The sequence below is a fragment of the Lissotriton vulgaris genome, chromosome 2_1 (genome assembly GCF_964263255.1).
Source record: "Lissotriton vulgaris chromosome 2_1, aLisVul1.2, whole genome shotgun sequence".
NCBI classification, from domain to species: domain Eukaryota; kingdom Metazoa; phylum Chordata; class Amphibia; order Caudata; family Salamandridae; genus Lissotriton; species Lissotriton vulgaris.
Genome location: NC_141687.1, coordinates 280,549,012 through 280,574,544, shown reverse-complemented (window position 1 = coordinate 280,574,544; position 25,533 = coordinate 280,549,012). Strand labels below are relative to the sequence as shown.

The 25,533-nt window shown below is 44.2% G+C and overlaps 1 protein-coding gene across 1 annotated transcript in view; it reads left to right on the top strand.

Annotated features, from left to right (window-relative positions):
• Positions 1–25,533, top strand: part of BRIP1 (BRCA1 interacting DNA helicase 1) — a 1,426,214-nt gene that overhangs the window by 898,780 nt on the left and 501,901 nt on the right. Inside the window, exon 14 of the mRNA XM_086954933.1 lies at positions 13,113–13,274. Coding sequence (XP_086811059.1) covers positions 13,113–13,274 — 162 coding nt within the window. The remainder of the gene's footprint in view (positions 1–13,112; positions 13,275–25,533) is intronic.

Here is a 25,533-nt window from a genome sequence, read left to right as displayed (position 1 = left end):
GGGGGAGGGGGGAGGGGGCCCACAACAACACTGCGCTCGAAAAGGCATACCGCTCCAATTGCAAAAACCCGCGAAGCTCGCGCAACCGAATGACACCACAGTTCCGTGGCCCCGAAGCACTTGCATCACTACACCCCTTATCTCGCGCACAGTATGCTAATACACAGGTTGTAGCACGAGGCTCGCGTGCCGAGGCCGCCCTCCGTGCTCGGAATGAGACACGAGCTGAAATTAAACGCACTTGGGCTACCTGGAAGTATTACACTCCATAGGGGAGTACCCTTCGTGGCACTGGCGAAAGCATTGGCTAAAGCAGAGAAAGACCAAACGGCTACCACATGTACTCTACCCCCTCGCCCCGTCGTGCCCACCCAACTATTCAGTTCAACCTGCGCACAGCGACATATAGAGGCGCGCACGACCTTGACGGTATGAGTACCGTTCTCTAACGACTGAGCTAACCGGCCAGGCATCACAATTAAATGAAACTTGCACAAATAAACTTATTTCAATTCATTTCAACAAGTATCGATACCACCCGCCCCGCACAATCAAAACACTTTCATCAGGCGACAGATAAGCATGAACATGAAATGAAAAGCTGAAAAAAATGATATCCCCCGCATCATCGACCCTTCGTGCAAACCACATTGTATCCTAAGTAATGCTCTCAGCGCTACACAGACCCAAGGCGAACAAAGGGACGGGGGGGGGGGGTGAACGAACGAAACTCAACAGCGGGTCCCAGGAAAACTTACAAAACCCCCGCCCGGGGAAGTGACCGACAGACACATGTCTCAGTGCACATGTCGGGAGGAGGGCACCCAGGGTTTGAGAAGGGGGGGAGGGAGGGGTGGGGCGTTTTGTTACACCGTTGAGCAGCCTGTGCAATGGCGATCGGGAACGGCCATGCGGAGTTCACCAAGTCTGCCGGAGGCGAGGAAAATGGCCGCACAGGGGCCCGTGTCGGGCAGGGGCCAGTAAGCGGCAACCGGCTGCTCGTTCAGAAGACCCCCCTCACCCGCCCGCAACTCAAAAGGGGGCAAAGGATACGGGGATGTCCGATGAATCCTACATCCACCTCCCCAGACGCACCAATACACAACCACGCAATAACTCAGGCGCGAAGCCCCGCCACAAGCGCCTCGCATGTACTCACGAACATGAGACGCTGGGGGCAGGCGACAGGACCGTGGAGGGAGACAACCCAAAACAGACACCGAGGGACAAAGAAACCATCAGACGCCTCACATCCCCACTCACCAGAAGCAACGCAACAGCAGCACGTCGGAGCTATCACATCGACGCAACACCGGACCTCAGGACGGCGACCCGAGGAGAAGGAAAGAGTGTCCCGACGTGACCAAAAGAGTGTCCCAACATTGTCCCGCGACGTCCGGAGCGGCAAAGAGGCCTCCCCAAAGGGGGAGAGGTCTGAAGTACTCCAGAAGGCTCCTCCCAGCCGCCCTGGACGTGCATCACATACCAGCCTCCCCAACCAGGGGAGACTGCCTCGGGTGAGGAAACTGCTGAGTCATACGGGGGCGGGACAGCCCTCCGTGACTAGGAGCCCGCCCTCCTTATGGCCACTGCGCGGTGCCTGCCGCTTTGTGCATGCAAATGCAGGGGGGTACCATAGGTACCCCCATGTGCACCCCACCCTTCACCCTGGTGGCCCGCAAGGGGCCCCCAGAAGCAAAGGTACACATGCTTTTCCACGGCGAAAAAGCATGTTTTCACACACATCCTAATTTGGCTGACGGTGTCTTGCAGACACCGCCACCAAATTGCGGTCAACACCCTGCGGATCAGCGGTGGACGGACCACCGTCCGCCGCTGTTCCCACCGCCATCATAATCTGGCTGTGGGTGTTTTCTCTGACCGCGGCGGTGAATCCGCATCCTCCGGGCCGGCGGTGGCTTCCACCGGCCCGGAGGATGCGGATTCACCACAATCATAATCGACCCCTAAGTGCGGACAATACTAAGTATGGACAACATGTCTCGTCATGACTTCTGATCATGTCCCAGTACTGCATTCATGTCGTTTGCATGAGGTTTGCAAACAAGGGGCGATTCGAGTTTTGATATTAATCTCCTAAAAGACAGAATGTATTAACATAAATTGTAGGAACAAATTGAGGAATATTTGTTCAGAGTTCATGACACACTAGAAGTGAGGACGGAAACACTATGGGACATCTCCAAGGTGGTTTGGGGGTAAAATGTATCATCTGCTGAACAAGACTTAAACTAGATAGTTATCTAAAAACTTCAGAGAAACATCACAAAGATACAGTTCCTCTGAAGGCAGTGGTTCTTAACCTTTGACTTATGTGCACCCCCACTCAATCATTACTGAAATCCGGGGACCCACACTGAAGTAGTATTGAAATTCCTGGACACCCAAAACCCCCCCCCCCCCCCCCCCCCCCCCCCCCCCCCCCCCCCCCAGTGAGTGGTTATTTGAATCTGGGAACCCCAGACTAAGGTATTTCCATTATTTGAACAGCAAAACAATGCAGACAAATACAGAAGCAAGCATTCATGAAACAAATACACAAATTATGAAATATTTTATTTAATTCACAAACAAATATAAAAAAATCGAATCAAAATTTGTATTTTAATGGGAAAGTTGAACATTTGCTTTTTTATTTATATGTACTTTATTAATCACTTAATACCATTTCATTTATTTTCAAAGCAGCTGCAAACCCCCTGAGTAGACATCGCAGACCCCAAAGGGTCCCCGTTCCACAGGTTAAGAATCACTCCGTTAAAGCATTGAGGATGGTATAACATTGGAGTATAAGTTGAATGTGCTACTCAAAGCTCAATTTAACAAGCATTTGCAATGCAATAGGTCTCGCATTTGCAAAACTCTGAGCTACTGGCATTGTAAAAAACAAACCTTTTATTTATGTGTTGATTTTCAAAACATATAAATAAAAGGCATACAGCTAGATTCATCAAAGTGAAATCGTCTCGCAAAGGGACAGATTCTGAGAATCTGGCCCTTTGCAAGCGCAATTTTTGCATTTGGGATTCATCATCCCAAATGCAAAAATCACTATTATAGAATTCGCAAATTTGCGAGGAATTGCATTTAAGGAATCTCTATTTGAGATTCCTTAAATGCAATTCATGAAACATTTAAAAATTGTGAATTCGCAATTTTGGGCCGCTATTTACCGCAAAGTCAAACCTTGTGGTAAATAGCGGAAACTTAGAAAAATGCACTTAAGTGCATTTTTCTAAGTTGTATGTTACACACACACACATGTCCTTAGGACTTGTGTGTGCGTAACACTATCATCCAATGACATTTCAGGGGTGCAACAGGATGTCCTTTGGACACCCCTGCACCCTTGAAATCGCAAACTCAACATGCAAATCGCTTATAGCGATTCGCACATTGATATGTCTTCCCATTCATTCCTATGGGCCTTTAGGCCCATAGGAATGAATGGGGAGTTATTCCTTATTTGCGATTAGCAATTAGCTAATCGCAAATAAAGAAGCTGTAGAAATCGCAATAAATATTGCGATTTCTAAATGAATCCTGTTTTGCGAGTCTGTAATAGCCATTCCTTAATAATCGCTATTACAGACTCGCAAAACATGCCGATGATGAATCTAGCTGATTGTCATTTACAATGCCAATAGCTTAAAATTTCGCAAATGCGAGACCTATTGCATTGCAAATGCTTGTTTCTCGTTTTCGCTGATAGTCTACTTCATGCTGTTTCAAACTTCACTGTCTGCCCATCATTTTCAAGTGTATTAAGGGTATATATAGGCTTGCACAGTTTGCATCATCCAGGCCATCATGCACGTTGTACAGGTGAAGGGCTTTCGAACTCTTCTTGTCCTTCTTGTGCTGCTGAGATAATACCAGCTATTAGAGTCAATCTGTTTTTGTTTACAAAAATAGACTTAGTTTATCTCATTAGGTTAGTATTTTCCCATCAACTTAAACATTGTAGTTGCCGTTTATTTTGTTTTGGTTTTATATTGCCTTCTTTCTGCTCATCGTGTTTTTTTGACAATTTGTTCACATCGGCGCTTTGGATAAGGGTCCCTCACAAACCCAGAAAACAAGCAAACATAATTAAACTAGAACCTGAAGCAGGAACATGGGTGACCTGTGATTCGCAGACATTGAGCCCTGCATCTGGAAACACCTACCCATGCACATCCTCAAAGCACCCGCTCCTATGCTTTACAGATGGAAACTAAAAAATACACGTCTTTTAGTGTATTTGTTTTATGTACTTTTAATGGTCCTTATTAAAGCACAAGTTAGACCTTGTGCACACGGTGGCAGAATCTTTACAGCGGTAGTTCATGTGGTGTAGGCAAATTATATTTTCATTAGGGTTTACAGGATTCATTACTTGTGACAGAACCAATTTACATTATTAGAATATTTTGGCAATTGTCCGAATTGATGTGAAGACTTCTGTTTATTGGGAACTTTCTAACGGGGCGTTTTCTCCTCCCTCTTGAGGGACGTGGAAGACCTGTCAGGTGTGTGTTGAAATGAGTGCACATCTTTGAAGAGTTAAAAAAAAAAGAATTGGTTGAGAAAGGAGGCCTTGCTAAAATCTGGGTGTGTAATTATCTAACACAACCGTATACCAGACAACAGTCACACAGCCCAGTCGCCACCCCCAGTGGATCTCAGGCACAGCGATGCGACCTGTTAACACCCTCCTCCTCCTTTGTGCTTGATGCCGTCACCACACACGTGTATGGTCCCATAATCAGTTGTTACTATGCGCTTGCTATTAAATGCATGTACTTGTGTGTGTAACTGCTGCAGTTTTTTTCCAAAACATCATGGCCTCGGCTAGTGATTGTAGCCTCCAGTCCCTACCCCCTGCTAGCTGCTCCCTTAAGTGCCTACCAGCAATTAACCTATGCAGTGTGCCCGTATGGATATAGAATTATAGATGGGTAACACTCAATTACGGGGACGTTTTTGACCGAGAAGTTTATATGATGTCAATCATTATCCTGAGGTGAAAAACTTCCCCTTAATTCACTTTTTACCCATTTAGAATTGTATATTCTGTTTGACCTCCAAAATCATCTGCCCTTGCTAATTTCTAATATGCAGCCAGAGGAGTTAAGTAAAGAGCTAAGCATAACATGGCCTCTCCTCTCCTCCCTGTGGAAAATTTCAAAAAATGTGCCTGGCCTTCTGCCACCCACGCCCACCACATTCTGCGCCCTCTCTTCTCTCCTTTACAGAAACTGTAGAGCTCTCCAGTGCTGCTCCGACAGGCTCTCTGGCATGTCCGAGCAGCCTGCAATTCCTTCATGACATAGAAACAGTAGGTAACAACTTTTGTTAACAACTGTTACAACGTCATAGCAGTGAGTTACTTGCCTAATAGTGGCTCTTTATCAAAGCCACCCATAACCTATAGAATTATAGATGGGTAACAGTGAGTGGTGGGGGATGTGTTTCACCGAGGGGATCTGAGTGCCCTCAACAATGAAAGCGAAGCTCGAGTTGTCTATGATGTCACGCAGAACTTTCAGTTTATTTTGAAAAATTGAACAGAACATACATAATTAATAAAAATTACAATGTGCTATATAACACTAAATAGGTTGATGACTTAATGAACCATCAGCGAAAACCAAACAGTTGCATGTGTAATAAGGTTATAGGAAACTATAACAGAGGAAAAAGAGCAAAAGGAAGAGAAAATAATAACAGTGAACTGACTATAATCTAATGAAGGAGTAGGATAACGTAATACTATATAAAGTAATAGAGATAAATAACTGTAACGTAGATATAAATAAATAAAGCTAAGATTACAATATATAAAATTCGGGAAATCCGTTCACAGCGGTTTGGGAACTTCTTCCAGCAATGGACTGAATTGGGTAAATCTTTGAGGCGAAGCATCTAAGAAAATAGTATTAGGCGACCATAAATGTTCTCTTTTGATAAGTAGGGATAGAAGAGAAATATAGGCACGATCAAGTCGATGATTATAACAGACACTATACCACCAAACCAGGAAGGATAATTGTGTGGATTGTTTACTTTTTTCGGTGATTTGCTGGAATGCAGTTGCAATTAGTAAATCCACAATGTCTGTATTACATGTAATGGATTGCCATTGTTCAGATAGTGAGCCTAGAAAAATGGTTAAAGGGGAAAAGGGAAATTGAGTGTGAAAGATAATATTGCTTTGAGACCATATTTTCAACCAAAATTGATAACTATAGGGACAGGAGAATTACATGTGAAATAAATCTACATTGGAAGCATTACTAGACCAACAATTTGGGGAAATTGAAGGCGTAAATTTACGTAGGTTGGAGTGAACATGAGTCTATTGTATAAAAAGAAAAGTGTTTGCGTTGTATTAGCTGATCTTGAGGTCTTACGAATTTTGGTCCATAATTTATCCCAAAACGAAGTGGACCATGAAGTATGAAATTCACGTTCCCACTGTAACTCTACCTTGGTTTTATTTCTATGTTCTGTGGTTTTGGTAAGAAATGTATAAATGGAAGAAGCACTAGGTTGGGTACTTAATATGGGAAGGATATCACAATAAGATACTGAAGGGGGAGAAGTCAAATATTGAGAGGATAAAGATAAGAATATAGAGTGAATCAATGCTTTAAATTTATTAGAATATGAATTGGGAAGGCCATAAAGTGTCTGTGCTTCCACAAAAGGGAGAAAGGTATCAAGTGAGTATAGCTTGTGGACCCAAAGCAGGCCCTTGTCTCGCCAAGATTTCCAGAATACAGGTTTATTATTAATTGTTATAAAGCTATTATGCCAAATCGAAGAATTGAGAAAGCGGTCAACATCAGAGAGATGTGAATTAATTTATTGAATAAAATAAGTTAAGAGAAGTTTTATGTATAGGTAAGGATGAAAATTGTGTCCTATGGGTGAACGTAAGATATTCTTGAATTAAGAAAGGGACAAGAGAGGATAGTTTGACATCTTTCCATAGTGGAGAAATATCCGAAGATGAATGATTTAAACATTTAGAGAGTTGTTTAAAAAGAAATGCTAAGTCAAGTCTGCTCCACCCGGTTAAATATAGAGGGTGTAATTTAAAAACAAAATTGGATATAATAGTGGAGACTTTAGTCATATTCAGTGATAAAGTGAGTTTAATAGAGGGAGCAAATCATGAATCTAAATATTTTATTTCGTTGGTGTTCCATGTAAAATTAGTTGAAAGAAAGTCATGTCTAAAACATAAAACATTAAAAGGAAGGATTTCACATTTATCAGGGTTTAATTTATAACCACAAAGTGAGGAAAAGGTATTAACCTCTGTCGAGAAGGCTAAGAGAGAAATTTCTGGTTTTGATAAATATAATAAAATATCCACATAGACACTTATTTTAAAATGAGCTTTACCATTTTGGAAACCATGAATATTAGGATTTTGTTTGATCTTAGCAAGGAAGGGTTCCAGCGCAAGGATAAAAAGAAGTAGTGAAAGAGGGCAATCCTGGCAGACACCTCTGTGCAAAGCGAAAGAGTTGGAAATAGAACCATTAACAAAAATGGAATCTTGAGGGGAGGTATATAATAAAGAAATACATTTAGGTCTAAAACCAAACCAGGAAAGAGTATGAAAAAAACAACCAATCCATACGATTGAAAGCTTTCTCCGCGTCTAACGAGATAGCCACGAGCGAATGAGGCTATTTGTTTGATTCATGCAATGTATTAAAAAAGGTCCTAATGTTATCAGAGTTGGACCTACCTTTAATAAAGCCTGATTGCTCTGAACAAATGATAGATGGCAAAAAGGACTCTAAGAGCAAGTAATTTTGCAAATAATCTATAATCAGAGTTAACTAAAGATATTGGTCTGTAATTGTTACAAAGATGAGTGCCTCTCCCCTCTTTAGGAATTAGGCAAATAAGGGCATCCTGAAGGTACCCGTAGAAACATTTGAAGAAATTAAAAATGGAAATAGAGAATGGAAATGTGGAAGAAGCGTTTTGGAAAAATGGGAATAAAATTCCACAGGAAATCCATCCGACCGAGTGCTTTCACAGTCTTAATGAGACGTAGTGCTTACGAGATATCTTTAATAGAGATATATTTTTTTAGGGATGAGAAGTCAATATCAATGGGTAAGTGTTTTGGGATCGAGTCAAGGTATAACTGTACTTGGGATGGGTCTGGAATAACCTCAGGAGTATAAAGTGGGGTATAATATTTCTTGAACTCCTCCAAAATATCCAGATTTTTGGACAGCCTGGGAGAGTCAGAGTGAAGGATATAATCAATGTTTGAACGGTCTTTCCTGACCTTAAGGTAAGATGCAAGGAGCTTGACTGCTTCATTCTGGCCACTGTAATAGCGAGCACTACCTTTGAGAAGATAGAAGCTGGCATTTTCTGTAGATATTTTATTGTATTTAAATTTTTCTACAATAAGATTATTAAGGTCAGGTTTAGAGTTAGAGGTAGTGTAGAGTGTTTCTAACAACTTAATGTTCTTAAGAATTTCAAGAGCCTTTTGGGAATTTTCTTTTTAGCGACATAAGAGATAATAAAGTCTCTGGCTGAAGCTTTAAAAGCATTCCATACATTAGCGAAGGATAAAACAGGATAAATTATGATTAAAGAAATCAGTAATAAATGTCTCAAAAGAGGAAGCAAAGGTCTGCTCAATCAATAAAGATGTATCAAAACGCCATCTTCTGTTGGACTCATTAACAGGAAGTAATTCCAAATCTAGGATTACTGGGGCATGGTCAGAAATCAATATTTAACCAATATCTACATGTATTATGTGTTGTGTGAGTGATTTAGAGACAAATAAATAGTCTATGCAAGAATGGGAGAGGTGAGTAGGAGAGAAAAAAGTGTATTCAAGAAGCTGAGGGTTACAGAACTCGAAGAGTCAACGAGAGATCTATGGGAAATTAAAGTGTTGAAATGTTGATGCATTGGAGAACGGATGAAAGTTGCCTTGGAGGAACGATCTATGTATGGGTCAACAACTAAGTTACAATCACCACCAAAAATAACATATGGGGTAGGGATGGACATCAAAAGAGTGGAAATCTGAGGCAAAAAATTGTTCTCTGGTTTAGGAGGAGCGTAAACATTAAACAAGGAGATAGGAACATTGTTAACTTTAAGATGAACAATTAACCAACAACCTTCATTGTCTGAGTCTTGAGATAGAAGGGAAATTTTAAGTTCTTTATGACAAAGAATCACTGTCCCATTCTTCTTGCTTGTACCTGGAGAGGAAAACACAGTTCCCATTCAAGTTTAAGTTTCAAAACCTCTGAAGTAACAAGATGAGATTCTTGTAAGAAAACAATATCTGCTTTTAAATTAGCTAAATGGCCAAGAACTCTCTGTCTTTTAATAGATGTACTCAAACCTTTGACATTCCAGGTAATAACATGTAACGTCATTTATCCAAAATATAGGAAAAAGAGAAAAACATATAATAAGTTACAGCAAATATTAATACAATAAGAAATCTGGAATAATCAAGTTAACCATTAGTAAATCACTCAATAGAAATGGAAAAAAATGCAATGAAACGGAAAGAAAATGATAGAAAGGAGGAAAAAAGGAAAGAAGGAAAGAGAGAAAAAAAGAAGAAATATAGAAGAAGAACGATAAAACATACCAGAGACTCAAACATGGATGGAGGGTGTTGAGGTGACAAAACGAGAAGACGTATAACCAGCGAAACAACTCCGGGGGAAATCACGAGGCGAGAAATGGTCGAGCCAGTATTAAACAATGCAGGGTGGGAACAGAAGGGGCAGACACTTGGAAAAAGAAGACATAAGAAAAATTAATAATTAATCAGATTCTGTCATGAAAAAGGAGATGTGAGACAATGCACAATTACAGTTGGCACAAGAAAACAGTAATATTCTCATGTAGAAGATGATCTTGTGAATTCCATAGATTCTCCTCTGCAGTTATAGAGAAAACATTGAAGTAAAGCTGGATCATCGTAGGTGGTTGTTTTATTTTTATAAGTTACTTTAAAGAGCCATGGGTGGATCAAACCAAATCTGGCGTTTAAGTCACGGTCTCATTGCAAGAAAACTTTTCCTTTTATCTGCAGCGATTTTGGCGTAATTCTGTGAAAAAAATAGTTGTGAACCCTGCCAGGAGATACAGCATTTTAATTTGTCTGCCTTCAAAACTTTCAACAAGTCAGTATCCTCTTGTTTTACGTTGAGATGAGTAAGCAGATGGAGGTCGATTCACTCTGTGAGCTCTTTATATGTTCAATGAAGGAGCTTCTGGAATATCCGGTACCTGCGGAAGAAAAGATTGAAAGAAGGCCCTTCAGCTAAACCATCAATTCGTAGGTTATTGCGTCTACTATGGTTCTCAAGGTTTTCCCCTTGTTTCTGAAGCTGAAGGATTTCTGCTTTCATAGGGGGAATCTGGTGCGATAAGACTTGTAGCGATTCGACTTGACATTCCACAGAAGTGATCTTATTCTGAAGCGAAGACCAATTATCCTCTAAATCTTGTAGGCGAGTGTCTGTCTCCTTCATATGTGACTTGAGAGCACGTATTTCATCCAGAAGTAACTGCAGCGAGGCTGGTGAAGGAGAGGTGACTGGTGAAGGAGGGTCTTTTTTAACTCGCTTAGTGGAGGATAGTAATGATGAAGCGTTTGATTTAGGCACATTTTTGACGCTGACTTGAGGCGAAAGAGAGCTAGAAGTAGGCGCAAACGTAGATGCACTAGAAGAAGACTCAGCAAGATGGGTCAAAGTGGTTTGTGTTGAGTACTCCATGTTGTTCTGTAAAGCGGAAAAGGGGTTAGAAGTAGGCAGTATAGTAGATTTGGGGCATGCAGCAGATGTGTAGGAAAAAACAATGCCCCAACCAGCTCTGGTTCTCCCCATAGACATGTACATTCAAACAAGAAAATGCAAATTTGTATGAAGAAATGCCAAGAGATGAGCATAGCGCAGCGTCATTAGGTAGATATAACACCACCAGCTGAGATTTTGTGAAAATTGTGCGCTACTATCAGGTGTTTCAAAGATGAAGTACAACCAATAGAGGTAGTAGCATTCTTAGCATTAAAGTACCAGTTGTTGTAGCAGACTGCAGACTACAATTTAAAAGCAGCAGAATACATCAAGCAGATATATTAAATGCCTTTCAGATTGTCCTGATATCACAGCACTTCACGAAACAGCAATTTGTGAGGAGACCGCTCCTCGAGAAAACAAAATGGCGGCTGCGCCACAGGTTTATGGCAGAGGGCATGAAAAATGCGAGTTTACTGCATTTGATAAAAGGCATCTTCCAATGCAGTGACGTATCCGTCAGCGAGTCCTTTGTTCAAAATCAGTGTTGGGACGCTCTCACCGGATGAAAACGACATAATCCTAGGATTGCGGAGCGGCGTCAGCCAGCTGCCATCTTCTTCAGCGCCCAAGCCACGCCCCCCTCAATCAGAACTTTGATGTGAAAAACATCCTGTAATTCACTTTTTACCTATCTATAATTTTTATGGTATTTGAAGCCCCCAAAATACTTTGCTCCTGCTTTTAACTGCTATGCAGTGCCAGAGGAGAATTGGGGGGGGGGGGGTGAGGGGGGGAGTTTTGTTATCAACTGTAGCTACATAATAGCAGTGAGTTACCAGATTTAGAATCTGGTGTACACGATGGAGACTCTCTATGCGAGCCATACATAACAAAACAATAGACAATTGCTTTTCCCCAGGAACATTTATCAGTTGGGTACTGTGTCCTGTTTATGGTTGACTTTGTACAACATTGAGGCTATAAGGTAGAGCATCTGTTGCTCCCCCGCTCTGCTCTATGGGAGCAACACTGAGCACTAGTGATAAGGAAACTTGTGATGCAAATGGCCATAAATATCTGCAGTGACTTGAGAGCTCAGAGAGCTTAGGGACTGGGTAAATTTTGCTGTCAACCAATAAAATGTATACGAATGTTCCAGGAAGGATCAGTAATGGAAACTTGGTACGCCATTGACTGTTAGAGAAGTCAACCGATCGTAAAGCATTTGTAAGTTCACAATTATGGCTGATATTGGAGTAGGTTGAAAATGTGATTTAGCCTTCATTTGGGGTGCAGCAAATAAAGCGATACAGGGCTAGCTTTGGAGACATGTTGAGTCCATTACAGCAATTTTAGGGTCTATGCTCAGCATTGTGGAAGTGGGATGAAGATGAGATTAGCTCCATGAGGAGCATTTTAAAGTCAATTCAGTAACATGGCAGCTAATGAAGATCTTCTTAGGTCAACTTGTTATCAATTTGAGATGCACGAATATATTAATGAGAACATTAGCTGTAAGGTTTGGAATGTAGTTAATGTCAACTTTGCAAAGTTGTTTGCATTTAAGTGCAAGTCAAGTATACCAAACGTGAGGGTTTCATCTGGGAAAGCCCATACAAATACATAGTGTAACGGTTGTGGCATAGAGTTTTGACTCACATGTATTTTAATTACAAAAACAAAAATGTAGAGTTAAAATATTGAAGTGTACCTCTCATGCCCTTTCTTACAATTTAAGCTCTACCCATGTACTCTAGCCCCATCCCTTATCCTTCTCCAAACATAACCCTGCAGTTAACCTAACCCTTACACTAGCCTTACTCAACTTTATCCCTGAAACCAGTCTATACTATCGGTAAATATCTTACCTTAACCTCATTGGTTACCCTTACCTTAACCTTAAGCCGACCCCTACCCTAACCTCATCAGTTGCCCTTACCGTACCCCTGAGAGCATCCCTTACCCCAGCACTCGCACACTAAGCCTTACGTTAACCCACCTTTAATCCTCAGGTGTAATCCTCATTTGCTAAAAATAATTAACAAATACATTAATTTTTTTAGATTTAAATACACATTTTAAAAATACAATCTTACTATTTTAAACAGCTGTTTTGTAAAAATAAGTTATTATTGTGCTACGTTTTTGACATAACTGTTATGTACCATGACTCTATCATATATTTACTTAAACCATCTTGGAAATTACTTCTTGATTTTACTTGTTTATCATTTTACAATTTAATTGTGCATCTCAGTTATCGTGTACATTTCAATTTGGCAGGTTTGGGTTGGCACAATCGGGGCAGGCCCCAAAGGGCGGAAATTGTGTGCCACATTCCAGCACACAGAGACCTTTGATTTCCAGGATGAAGTTGGCGCTCTTCTGCTGTCCATTTGCCAGACTGTGAGCTATGGCGTTCTGTGTTTTCTACCTTCGTATAAGGTAAGGAGAACATCCTTTTAAATGATGAGTAGTAGTTTATTTTAACCCGATTCATAACTTCGTCCTCTTACGCCTGCACTCAGTGTTTCATTTGTAAATAAAAAAGATAAGTGAAGAAGCCCAAAGCTTTTCTTAAGATCATACTACCTGTGCTGCAGAATGCAGTGGCTTGGCAAAAAACAAGGCTGCCTAGACTTGACTCCACCTCTTCCCTCTTCCCTCCACCACCATACTTTCCTGTCTCTTTAGCTTAGTCTTGCAGGTTCTCTCTTCTGTCCTTATTTTCTCCTTTGTCACTTCTGTTATTCCTTTCTCTTCCTCTTAATCTCTTTTCTAGCTTTCTTTCTCCTCCTCTTGTTCAAAGTCTGATAATGAAAAATAAGTCTTGACTCGCAAAAATGAGTGCTGGTGCCAGTCACCTGCAACTGCTTGCACAGAGTAAGTACTGGGTTGCACTTTTAAATATCCCTTGGCTGAGAAAGGGGAAAGTTGTATGGTGCATATGATCTACATATTTTTTAAGTGATATGCAAAAAAAATCATTTTGTTGAAATTTCCAAATTATGCAGCAGATTGTGGAATGCATGGGAAACGTTGCAAATTCTTAATTATGTGGAAATCCTGGTGACTGCATAATTCCAGTGGCCCTGGTTATGGATTGGCTAATTGGAGTTACTTTTTTCAACACTATCTGCACTTGAGATGATGTCTCGCCTTGCAAATTGGTTGAAATCCCTTTTCCTACTGAAGGCCCTCCGCGATGGGAAAGGCTAGGGATTCCATGGGTCTTTGGCAAATTTTCAGATGTTTTGTTGAAAAAGTAATGTAATTAAGGTTAACAAACAGATGGTTTTCTAATAATGAAACAACACTTGGGCCGCAAGAGCAATTATAGTACAATGGCCAAAGTCCGTAAGGGTCTATTATGTTTGAACTTTGAGGTGCCTTTCCTTTTTGAAGAACCTCACCCAAGCATATGTGTTGGGATTAGTATTACTTTAAGGTTAGTTGGGAAGTATGATGCAATATGATTATATCCTAAGTAAGTTTAGGAGCAAGCCAAGTGTGGTTCTGTGTGGTTTTTAAATTGTTTTCCTTTTGATAACCTGGCCAAAAAATGTCTAAATTTGAAGTATTCCGAAGAATGTATAACTCGCACGTTGGACCCCAATGATTATTGTTACCAAATCCCTTTCCTAGTTGCTGTATCGTCAAATATATATTATTGAACACAAAAACAGGTGTATGTAGGTAATAGGTCTGTTTTGTAGGTGTTTGCAACCATAACTGTTTTATGTTACAACCAAAATGACTTGTACTGGTATTTGACTGGAGCTGCAGCGCGTTCTCATTGTAGTTATTTTCTACAGAGGTCGGTAATTTTTACCTTAAGCCCATACATTTTAGAATGATGACTCCAACAGTGTTTTAAGTAAAGAGTGCACCAGATTAGCCAGAAATTCTTCCATGTGTTAATGTTATAAACAGAAATTAGAGAGCATTAGGTATGGCCTCGAGCCAGTTTTTTTTTGTTTTTGTTTTTTTGTTTCACGAAAATGCATGCAGCATTTAGACAACAATATTTTTTACTTTTACACTTTTAATGTCTCTTGTGTATATTTGCAAACATTTAATTAAAAAAAACACATTGCCGGCTTGCTATGGCCAAATCCATTGGCTTGGCTACAGTTCCCCACTGAGACATCACACTTGTGGTATAATTATAATTATTTTTTTTTTAATGAAGACGATCAGTACAGTATACACATTATGTAACACACCATAAAACTTTAAAGATAAAAAATCTATTTGGCAAATTACAAATCCGAGAAGTCTGTGGCGTATAATTTGTTTAAGAATAGTAGTAGTACGGGAAAGTGTTCATATTTGTGGAAATTATTAGAAGTTATCAAGTTCATTACATGAATTTCTATAGGAACACTGGGTAGATTCCTATATGTAAATAATAACTCAATTTATGGTCTGGGAGGTACTCTGCCATGTATAACTTTCTAAAAGTGGCATTTTCAGAATTGCGGTGTCCAAATTTATCATTAAAGAGGATTTTAAATTACAATTCCTCAGACACCAAACATGACTTTCCTACCTGCTCCCAATCATAAGTTATCACTTATTAAATGTAATAAGGTAACCAATGTTATCCCAAAAGAGATACGGGCCTCAAAGTAGTGAAAAAGAAATGTGTGTGGTTTTCACTACCAGGATAGGTAAAACTTAAAAGTACAAATGCTGGATAATCCAAATATGTAGAAACCTAGGGTTTAGGCGCTGCCTAGAGGCCTATCGACTACTAAAATATGATACCCACCCTCCATCGTATTTGCTGTATCACGCTATCTAAATAGCATGTGGCACAGGCGGAGGGGTTTTCTAAAGTGACATTGTGGGTTGTACCATGAAATGTGATTTGAATAGGCCAAAATGCGGGTCTAGCCAACAGTGAACCGTGTCCCAGTTTTCTGCTTCATCTACTGTTTTTTATTCCGATAATTTTAGCTTGTAATCAATTCGAAGAGCGTTTTAACTGATTTTAAGATAATGGAATGACACTATTTTATATTTAGGACAGTGTGTGATATAGTGAAAAACCTTTTTCGTTTTTAAAAGAACCCTCACTCATCAACCTGGTTGGTGACATGCTTCATCATCGGGTTCCCACCGGGAAGATCGAATGTCTTCCTGGTGTGCTACGACACTTGTAATTACAGTGGAGCTGTTTTTTTTCGTTGTGAAGTGAGGTTGTGACTGTTGTATTAAAAGAGAGCAAACTAGTTCCAAAAATTTACTTTAATAAAGGAACAGTAGGCAATCATTAAAAACAAGTGAGGCGGACACAGGTTGGCTGTTAAACTGAGCCAATTATATCCTCAATGTGCAATAGGTCGACATGTTTCTGCTCATGCTTGCCAATTAGGCTGAGCTTTCATCAGGACTAAAACAAAAGGAAATCACCCGGGCGGTATACACATGCTAAGGTGTATCCTAACCTCGGGGGGTGTGTGTGTGTAACAAGATAAAACTCACGGTTTTACCGGACGTCCCTGGCATTTCCAGGCGACCTAACCTGTGGAGGAGGGAAAAGAGAACAAGCCGACATGACAACATTTATATATGTAACATGCTCCCTCTCATGGTATACTGCCACCTGTGAACTGTAGTGGACCAGTTTTTTAATCACCACATGGTGTACACCCGCTAGTGCTCATTATTGTCCCCTTTCTTCAAAGGACAACAAACGATTTTAACGCATGCTTGTCTTAATCAAATATGCTGTACATGCTGAAAAAACCATTCAGTAAATGTCTTCATTTTGCATGCCCTCTTTTTTATAGTGCACGAGAAAAACAATTCGCTCTTGTGTCTTTAATACATCTACTTGCTTAGTGCTTTGTCCCAAAAAGCTTGTGGCGTGAAAATCAGTAACAAGCCATTCTTAATCTAATTAGAAACCACCAAGGTATGGAAGACAATGTAAAAAACAGAAAAACAGAATTACGTGAAGGCGAGTTCCACTTCACTTCATGGGACCAGTGGCAGGGGTAATCTTCGCGCCAGGAAACTCTGGGATAGGATAAAAGAAACGAGTTGGTCATCGATCGAGGAGTTAAACAACACCATGCAAATTTCCAAATGACAGGCCACCCGGTTCTCTTTGCCACTTACTTCAATCCTGGCGTCTCCCCACTGGTGACCAACTTCAATCACATCCACCGCCCGAATAATGGAGATTGGACGTATCCAGGATGTTCAAGTACGTAGGCGGGGGTCCCATGAGCCGCACTCCGAGAAGCGTAGCCACGCCTCCTCCCATTGCATAAAAAGATTTTTTTAAAGGACCGAAATCTGTAACATTTAGTCACCGAACTTGAATAAGAGAAGCCATAAGGCAGTTATGCCTTAGGTACTTAGGGGCCCGTACTTGGAAGCAGCTAGGAGACCTAATCAAGTCAAGTCAGGAATTTATATAGCGCGCTACATACCCATAGGGTCTCAAGGCGCTTGAGGAAGGGGGGGCGGGGGATTACTTGTCGAATATCCAAGTTTTAAGTTGCTTTTTGAATGCTTGGTGGTTCTGAGTAAGCCGAAGGTGAGTGGGGAGAGAGTTCCAGGTCTTGGCTGCCAGGTAGGAGAAGGATCTACCTCCATGGTGGCTTTGTTGATGCGGGGAACAGTGGCCAGCGCTTGGTTGGAGGATCGTAGATTACGGGATGGGGTGTAGAAGGACAAGCGTGTGTTGAGGCATTCGGGTCCCAGTTCGTACAGTGCTTTGTGTGCGTGGGTTAATAGACGGAAGGTAATTCTCTTATTTACGGGGAGCCAGTGGAGGTTTTTCAGGTGATCAGAGATGTGTTCTTTACGCGGGATATCAAGTATGAGCCTGGCTGAGGCGTTCTGGATGCGTTGGAGTTTTTCTGGAGTTTTGCGGTGGTACCGGCGTATAGGTGTTTCCGTAGTCCAGGCGACTCGTGACAAGTGCGTGAGTGACCGTTTTTCTAGTTTCGGTGGGATCCAGCGAAAAGTTTTTTTGAGCATGCGAAGAATGTTGAAGCAGGATGATGAGACAGAGTTGACTTGTCTGGTCATTGAGAGTGAGGAGTCCAGGATGACGCCCAGGTTCCGTGCGTGGTCCGTCGGGGTGGGAGCTTTTCCAAGGGCCTCTGGCCACCAAGAGTCGTCCCAGGCGGAGTCACTGAGGCGCTGTAATAGGGTGCTATGGCAGACTGTGTCAAAGGCTGCGGAGAGGTCAAGAAGGATGAGGGCGACTGTTTCTCCATTATCCAGTAGGGTTCGAATGTCATCTGTTGCTGCGATGAGTGCGGTCTCAGTACTGTGTTTGGCTCGGTATCCGGACTGTGATGGGTCGAGGGATTTGTTGCTTTCGAGGAAGGCGGCAAGCTGGTTGTTGACAGCTTTCTCGATGACTTTGGCTGGGAAAGGAAGGAGCGAGATGGGGCGGTAGTTTTTGAGTTCGGTGGGGTCAGCTGTGGGTTTCTTCAGAAGGGCGCTGAGTTCTGCGTGTTTCCAGCTTTCCGGGAAGGTGGCGGAGTTGAGGGAGCAATTGATGACGTCTCGGAGGTGTGGTGCTATGATGGAGTCTGCTTTGTTGAAGATGTGGTGAGGGCATGGGTCAGTTGGGGATCCTGAGTGGATGGAGTTCATCAGGGCGGATGGTGTCTTCAATGGAGATTGGGTTCCAGTCGTTGAGGATGTTCGAGGGGAGAGGAGGTCCTGCAGGAGGTTGGGTGGGTAGGTCTTCGGGTTGGTTGTCGAAGCTGTTGTGGATGTCTGCAATTTTGTTGTGGAAAAGGAGGCTAGGGAGTTGCAGAGGGCTTGAGAGGGGGTGATGTCGTTGGAGTTGGCTGATGGGTTGGTGAATTCTTTGACGATGTTGAATAACTCCTTGCTATTGTGGGCGTTGTTATCAAGTCGGTCTTTGAAGGCGGCTTTCTTGGCAGATCGGATTAGTTGGTGGTGTATGCGGGTGGCGTTTTTGAAGGAGTCTCTGGTGTTGGAGTTTGGGTCTTTTTTCCAAGCTTTCTCGAGGGAGCGACAGAGTTTCTTGGATTTCTTAAGATCATCGTTGAACCAGAGGCCTTCTTGCTGCTTAGTTTGTTTTGATGTTTTTTCAACGGTGCTAGGATGTCGGCGCTATTGGATAGCCATTGGGTGAAGTTAATGGCTGCTTGGTCGGGGCTTGAGGAGTGGACAGGAGGGATTTGGAGGAGCGATGAAGAGATCTGGTCGATGGTGAGTTTGTTCCAATTTCTACGCAGGATGGGTTGAGAGTGGTGGTGGATTGTGGGCTTATTATAGAGAAAGTGGACGCAGCTGTGGTCCGTCCAATGGAGAGCTGTGGTGTGGCTGAAGGAGACGTATTTGCTGGAGGTGAAGATAGGGTCGAGTGTGTGACCTGCAATGTGGGTGGGGGAAGTGACAAGTTGTTTAAGTCCGAGGTTTGCGAGGTTGTCCAGAAGGGTGGTGGCGCTGTTGTCATTGCTCTTTTCCAGGTGAAAATTGAGGTCTCCCAGTAGGATGTAGTTCTCGGAGGGGAGGGCGTGTGGGGTGATGAAGTCAGTGATATCGTCATTGAATTGCGCTCGGGGGCCCGGGGGCCGGTAGAGAAGGGTGCCTCTAAGTGTGGTTTTGGGGTCGGTGTGAATCTGGAAGTGGAGATGCTCGGCGCTGGCAAGGTTGTCATCTGAGCTGGTTGAGATGTGAATGGAATTCTTGTGGACGATGGCGATGCCACCTCCTGTATTCTTGATGCTGTTCTTACGGATGATCTTGTATCCTTCCGGGATGGCAATGGTGATGTCTGGGGCTGAGGAGGCGTTCATCCATGTTTCTGTTAGGAAAGCGACGTCTGGTGAGATGGTGTCTAGTAGATTCCAAAGGTCGATGGCATGTCTGTGGATTGAGCGTGTGTTGAGCAGGATGCAATTTAGGTGGTTGGTGTCGGGTCTCTGTGTCGCGTTGGTGGACGAGGTGTAGGTTTTGGTGATGTCGAACTTGCAGGTGTTGCATGAGAAGGGTCCATGGGTGTGTCCAGGGGCGGCTTGGACGCAGTAGAGGGAACGGCCGGAGTTAAGGGCTAGGAGGGACGCGGCATCGTATGTAATGCGGGGTGGGTGGGTGGTACGAGTTGCAGGGGGTATGGCGCTGGGTGCGGACGGGCGTCGACGGGCTTACCTTTGGCGCACCTTGGGCTCGATCGCTGCGCGTGAACGCTGCGCGAAAGTGCATCTGTCATATATGAGTGGTGGAGGGGGAGGGGTGAGGGCGGCTCAGCTGGGAGGCGGGGCGGGCTACGGAGGGCGGTTTCCAACAACGAGCACAACAACAAATACTAACAAAATGGCAGCGGAGGGGTGAGCAATGCAGAGCGTCGGGAGTTATCGCGCTAAAAATGAAAGTAGCTGTGGCAGTAATAAACGCTAACAAAGCAAAGCGGCAGCCAGGGCAGTCAACAGGCAATTATTTAAAGTGGGTACACTATCAAATCGAAGCACAAGCACAATGCAGAGCGCCGGGAGTTATCGCGCTAAAAATGAAAGTAGCTGTGGCAATAATAAACGCTAACAAAGCAAAGCGGCAGCCAGGGCAGTCAACAGGCAATTATTTAAAGTGGGTACACTATCAAATCGAAGCACAAGCACAATGCAGAGCGCCGGGAGTTATCGCGCTAAAAATGAAAGTAGCTGTGGCAGTAATAAACGCTAACAAAGCAAAGCGGCAGCCAGGACAGTCAACAGGCAATTATTTAAAGTGGGTACACTATCAAATCGAAGCACAAGCACAATGCAGAGCGCCAGGAGTTATCGCGCTAAAAATGAAAGTAGCTGTGGCAATAATAAACGCTAACAGAGCAAAGCGGCAGCCAGGGCAGTCAACAGGCAATGTTTTAAAGTGGGTACACTATCAAATCGAAGCACAAGCACAATGCAGAGCGCCAGGAGTTATCGCGCTAAAAATGAAAGTAGCTGTGGCAATAATAAACGCTAACAGAGCAAAGCGGCAGCCAGGGCAGTCAACAGGCAATTATTTAAAGTGGGTACACAATCAAATCGAAGCACAAGCACAATGCAGAGCGCCGGGAGTTATCGCGCTAAAAATGAAAGTAGCTGTGGCAATAATAAACGCTAACAGAGCAAAGCGGCAGCCAGAGCAGTCAACAGGCAATTATTTGAAGTGTGTCAACGATCGAATCGCAGCACAACGATACCAGATCTCGCAGGGAGACTGGGGAGCGACCACTCAGCACACCAGCGATGATACTACCTGTGGTAGTATCCCTGTTTGTAATGTGGGGATGACTACTAGAAGAATAAAACAACGTATCTGCGAACATCGCAGTAATATAAGATGCCTAAGAAACACCACAAAACTAACTGCGCATTTTATACAATCCAACCATATCCCCAATGACATTAAGTGGACTATCATCGAACAAATGCAGAGCAATGGTAGAATACACGAGTCCCTTTTTGAAAAAGAACAACAATGGATATATCGTCTATCTACGGGTAAAACTGTGAGTTTTATCTTGTTACACACACCCCCGAGGTTAGGATACACCTTAACGTGTGTATACCACCCGGGTGGTTTCCTGTTGTTTTGGTCCTGATGAAAGCTCATCCTAATTGGCAAGCATGAGCAGAAACATGTCGACCTATTGAACATTGAGGATATAGTTGGCTCAGTTTAACAGCCAACCCGTTTCCGTCTCACTTGTTTTTAATGATTGCCTACTGTTCCTTTATTAAAGTTAATTTTTGTAACTAGTTTGCTCTCTTTTAATACACCAGTCACAACCTCACTTTACAACGAAAAAAAACAGCTCCACTGTAATTACAGGTGTCGTAGCACACCGGGAAGACATTCGGTCTTTCTGGTGGGAACCCGATGATGAAGCATGTCACCAACCAGGTTGGTGAGTGGGGGTTCTTTTAAAAACTAAAAAGGTTTTTCACTATATCACACACTGTCCTTATTTTTGGTTCCAGGTTGCAAACACTAGCCCCTTTCCTTTGTTTCTGCGCCTATAGTCACCCCTTTATTGTTGAAAGTATCTTTATATGGGGATGAGGAGTGTCTCCTAGCCCTACTTCTCTTATTACTATTTTATATTTGTAATGATTGTAGATACATGATCGTGAGTGCATCCGCTTTTTATCTTTCTTATTGCTGGTTGGGATTTTTGTAGTGATGTACTTTTTTGGTCCTAGTGGCCAAAATAAAGTTACTGACTGACTGACAATAAGGTAACCAATGTTATCCTAAAAGAGATACAGGCCTCAAAGTAGTGAAAAACAAGTGGGTGCGGTTTTCACTACCAGGACATGTAAAACTTAAACTTACATGTCCAACTTTTTAATTCAGTGAACCCTGCCCTTTTGTCTGACTAGGACCTACCTTAGGAGTGACATGTGTATTAAAAAGGAGTTTTGCGCTCAACAAAGGGAGGTATTTTGTCAAGTTGTTTAAAACTGCTAACAGGTTGCAATGGCAGGCCTGAGACATATTTAAAAGGCTACTTAAGTCAGTCGAACAATAAGTGTTACAGGCACACTAGTAGCATTTAATTTACAGGCCCTGGGTACATGTAGTACCATTTACTATGGAATTATAAGTAAATTAAACATGCCAACTAGGTATAGTCTGATTTTATTGTTTGAAGGAGAGAGCACAAGCACTTTTGCACTGGTAAGCAGTGGTAAAGTGCACAGAGTCCTAACGCCAGCAGAAACAAACTCAGCACAACAGGAGGATTGAAGTCAAAATGTGTGGAAGAATACCATGCTAAAGATGACCTGTCTAACTGCCATTCTTCAAGAGACCCTCCTGCTTCCTGCAGATGAGACCCACCTCTTCCCTTCACAGACCTTTTCCTTAGCTGACACTAAGATAGCAGAAGTGGGTATCCTTTTGAGGAAAGAGTGCAGCTTTCTCGATAACGATTCCCGAAAATACAAGGAAGGCAGATGGGTGGTCTTGTGAGTTGTTCTCAAGGGACAGGCGCTCATGCTCCTTTCTATATTCTGCCCCTACCAGTCTCAAGTGCACTTCCTGCTTCTGGGCCTAGGACTCCTTTAAGGCTGGGCAGAGGGCCCTTTTATCAATGGGAGACCTAATATGGTCATGGAGAGGAACCTGGAAAAAAACAATGCATACCGTGCCTTCTGAAACATGCCCGGGCTCCGTCTTTGTGGACGAATGCTGTGGATCGAAGAAAGACTCCAGAGGTGGACACTGCCCCATACATTAGTCCCAAATCATGCACGGAAGACCATAACTGAGCAGCAGAGGAATGATGACCTGCTTTGGCCTGGGACACATAAACTACTCAACTGCTCCACGCCTCGCAGATCCTTAACCCCTAGAGGGAGACTAATTGAGGGCGACTTACCCTGGGCGACCTGGAATCCCCCGAGCACATCGGTGAAGCTGAGCGTCCTTCTACCAGTGGGAGCGGCCTGGAGTAATCCCACAGGCATTAAGGATGGTGCCGAAGTAGTGATCATTGCAGGGCATCCCAAGTACCCCCTCTGCAAGTACTCCCTGCGAATGGAAATGGACCCAGGGGTGGGCGCTAGCCCTCTCGCATTGGCTCTAAAACACTTGTACAAAAGTGTTTTTTTTCAGCAGCGGCCAACTGGGTTCCCAGGGAATGACATAGCTGTGCTACTGCTCGAACAGCCAGGTCTTGAGCTTCTTCCTGAAGGAGAGGTGGTCTTGGGTCAGGCGCAGGTCGGTCGGGAGGGAGTTCCAGGTCTTGGCGGCCAGGTAGGAGAAGGACCTTCCTCCTGTTGTCGTTCTTCGGATGCGGGGACGGCGGCGAGGGCGTGACTGGCTGATTGGAGATGGCGTTTGGGAGCGTAGAAGTTGATGCGGTTGTTGAGGTAGTTCGGGCCTTAATCGTGTAGGGCTTTGTGTGCGTGGGTGAGGAGACGGAAGGTGATTCTTTTGTTGACGGGGAGCCAGTGCAGGTCTCTCAGATGTCCAGAGATGTGGCTGTGTCGTGGGATGTCGAGGATGAGTCTGGCTGAGGTGTTCTGGATCCGCTGGAGTCTCTTCTGGAGCTTGGCGGTGGTTCCGGCGTAGAGGGCGTTGCCTTACTCCAGTCGGCTTGTGACGAGGGCTTGGGTGACCGTCTTCCCGGTCTCGGTGGGGATCCACCGGAAGATCTTCCGTAACATGCGCAGGATGTTGAAGCACAACGAGGAGACGGCGTTGACTTGTCTGGTCATGGAGAGGGAGGAGTCCAGGATGACGCCCAGGTTCCGTGCGTGGTCTGTCGGTTTGGGTGCGGTGCCCAGGCCGGGGGGCCACCAGGAGTCGTCCCAGGCGGAGGGCGAGGAGCCCAGGATGAGGACCTCCGTCTTGTCTGAGTTCAGTTTCAGGCGGCTGGTCGTCATCCACTCGGCTACGTGTTTCATCCCTTCGTGAAGGTCGGCTCTGGCGGCGGCGGGGTCGTTGGTCAGGGAGAGGATCAGCTGGGTGTCGTCAGCGTAGGAGATGATGTTGAGGTTGTGCTGGAGTGCGATGGCCGCGAGGGGGCTCATGTAGACGTTGAAGAGGGTGGGGCTCAGCGAGGATCCTTGAGGGACGCCGCAGATGACTTTGGTGGCCTCTGACTTGTACGGTGGTAGTCGGACTCTCTGTGTTCTTCCGTCGAGGAAGGAGGTGATCCACTCCAGTGCCCTCTCCTGGATTCCGACGTTGCTGAGGCGCTGCACTAGGGTGCGGTGGCAGACAATGTCGAAGGCCGCGGAGAGGTCTAGGAGGATGAGGGCCGCTGTTTCTCCGTTGTCCATCAGGGCTCGGATGTCATCGGTGGCCACGATGAGGGCGGTCTCGGTGCTGTGGTTGGCTTGGAAGCCAGACTGTGAGGGGTCGAGGGATCCGTTCGTCTCGAGGAAGGCGGCCAGCTGCTTGTTGACGGTCTTCTCGATGACTTTGGCTGGAAACTGGAGGAGCGAGATGGGGCGGTAATTCTTGAGTTCGGTGGGGTCCGCTGTAGGTTTCTTGAGTAGGGCGCTGAGTTCGGCATGCTTCCAGCTCTCCGGGAAGGTGGCGGTGTCGAAGGAGGTGTTGATGATGTCCCGCAGGTGGGATGCGATGACAGCGTCGGCCTTGTTGAAGACGTGGTGAGGGCAGGGGTCGGTTGGAGATCCGGAGTGGATGGAGTTCATCATGCGTACGGTGCTGATCGGAGTCCAGGCGCAGAGGGTGGTGGTGGGGGGGCGGTGGTTCGGTCGTGGCGTGCGTCGGTTGAGTGCTGAAGCTGTTGTGTATGTCCGCGATCTTGTTGTGGAAGTAGGAGGCGAGGGAGTTGCAGAGGTCTTGCGATGGGGTGATGTCGTTGTTGCCGGCGTTGGGGTTGGAGAGCTCTTTCACGATGTTGAAGAGTTCCTTGCAGTTGTGTGCGTTGTTGTCCAGCCGGTCCTTGAATGCAGTTTTCTTGGTGGCGCGGATCAGTTGGTGGTGCTTCCGGGTGGCAAGCTTGAGGGTGGTCATGTTGTCCGGTGTTGGTTCCCTTCTCCAGGCTTTCTCGAGGGCTCGGCAGTTCTTCTTGGAGCTCTTGAGTTCGTCGGTGAACCATGGGGCCTTCTTGCTGCCGGGTCTGCTGGGCGGGGTCCTCAGTGGGGCGAGTTCGTCCGTGTCCGGCGAGGTGGGTGGGGGTGGACACCAGCTGCTTGAGACCGAGGGTGGCGAGGTTGTCGAGCAGGGTGATGGT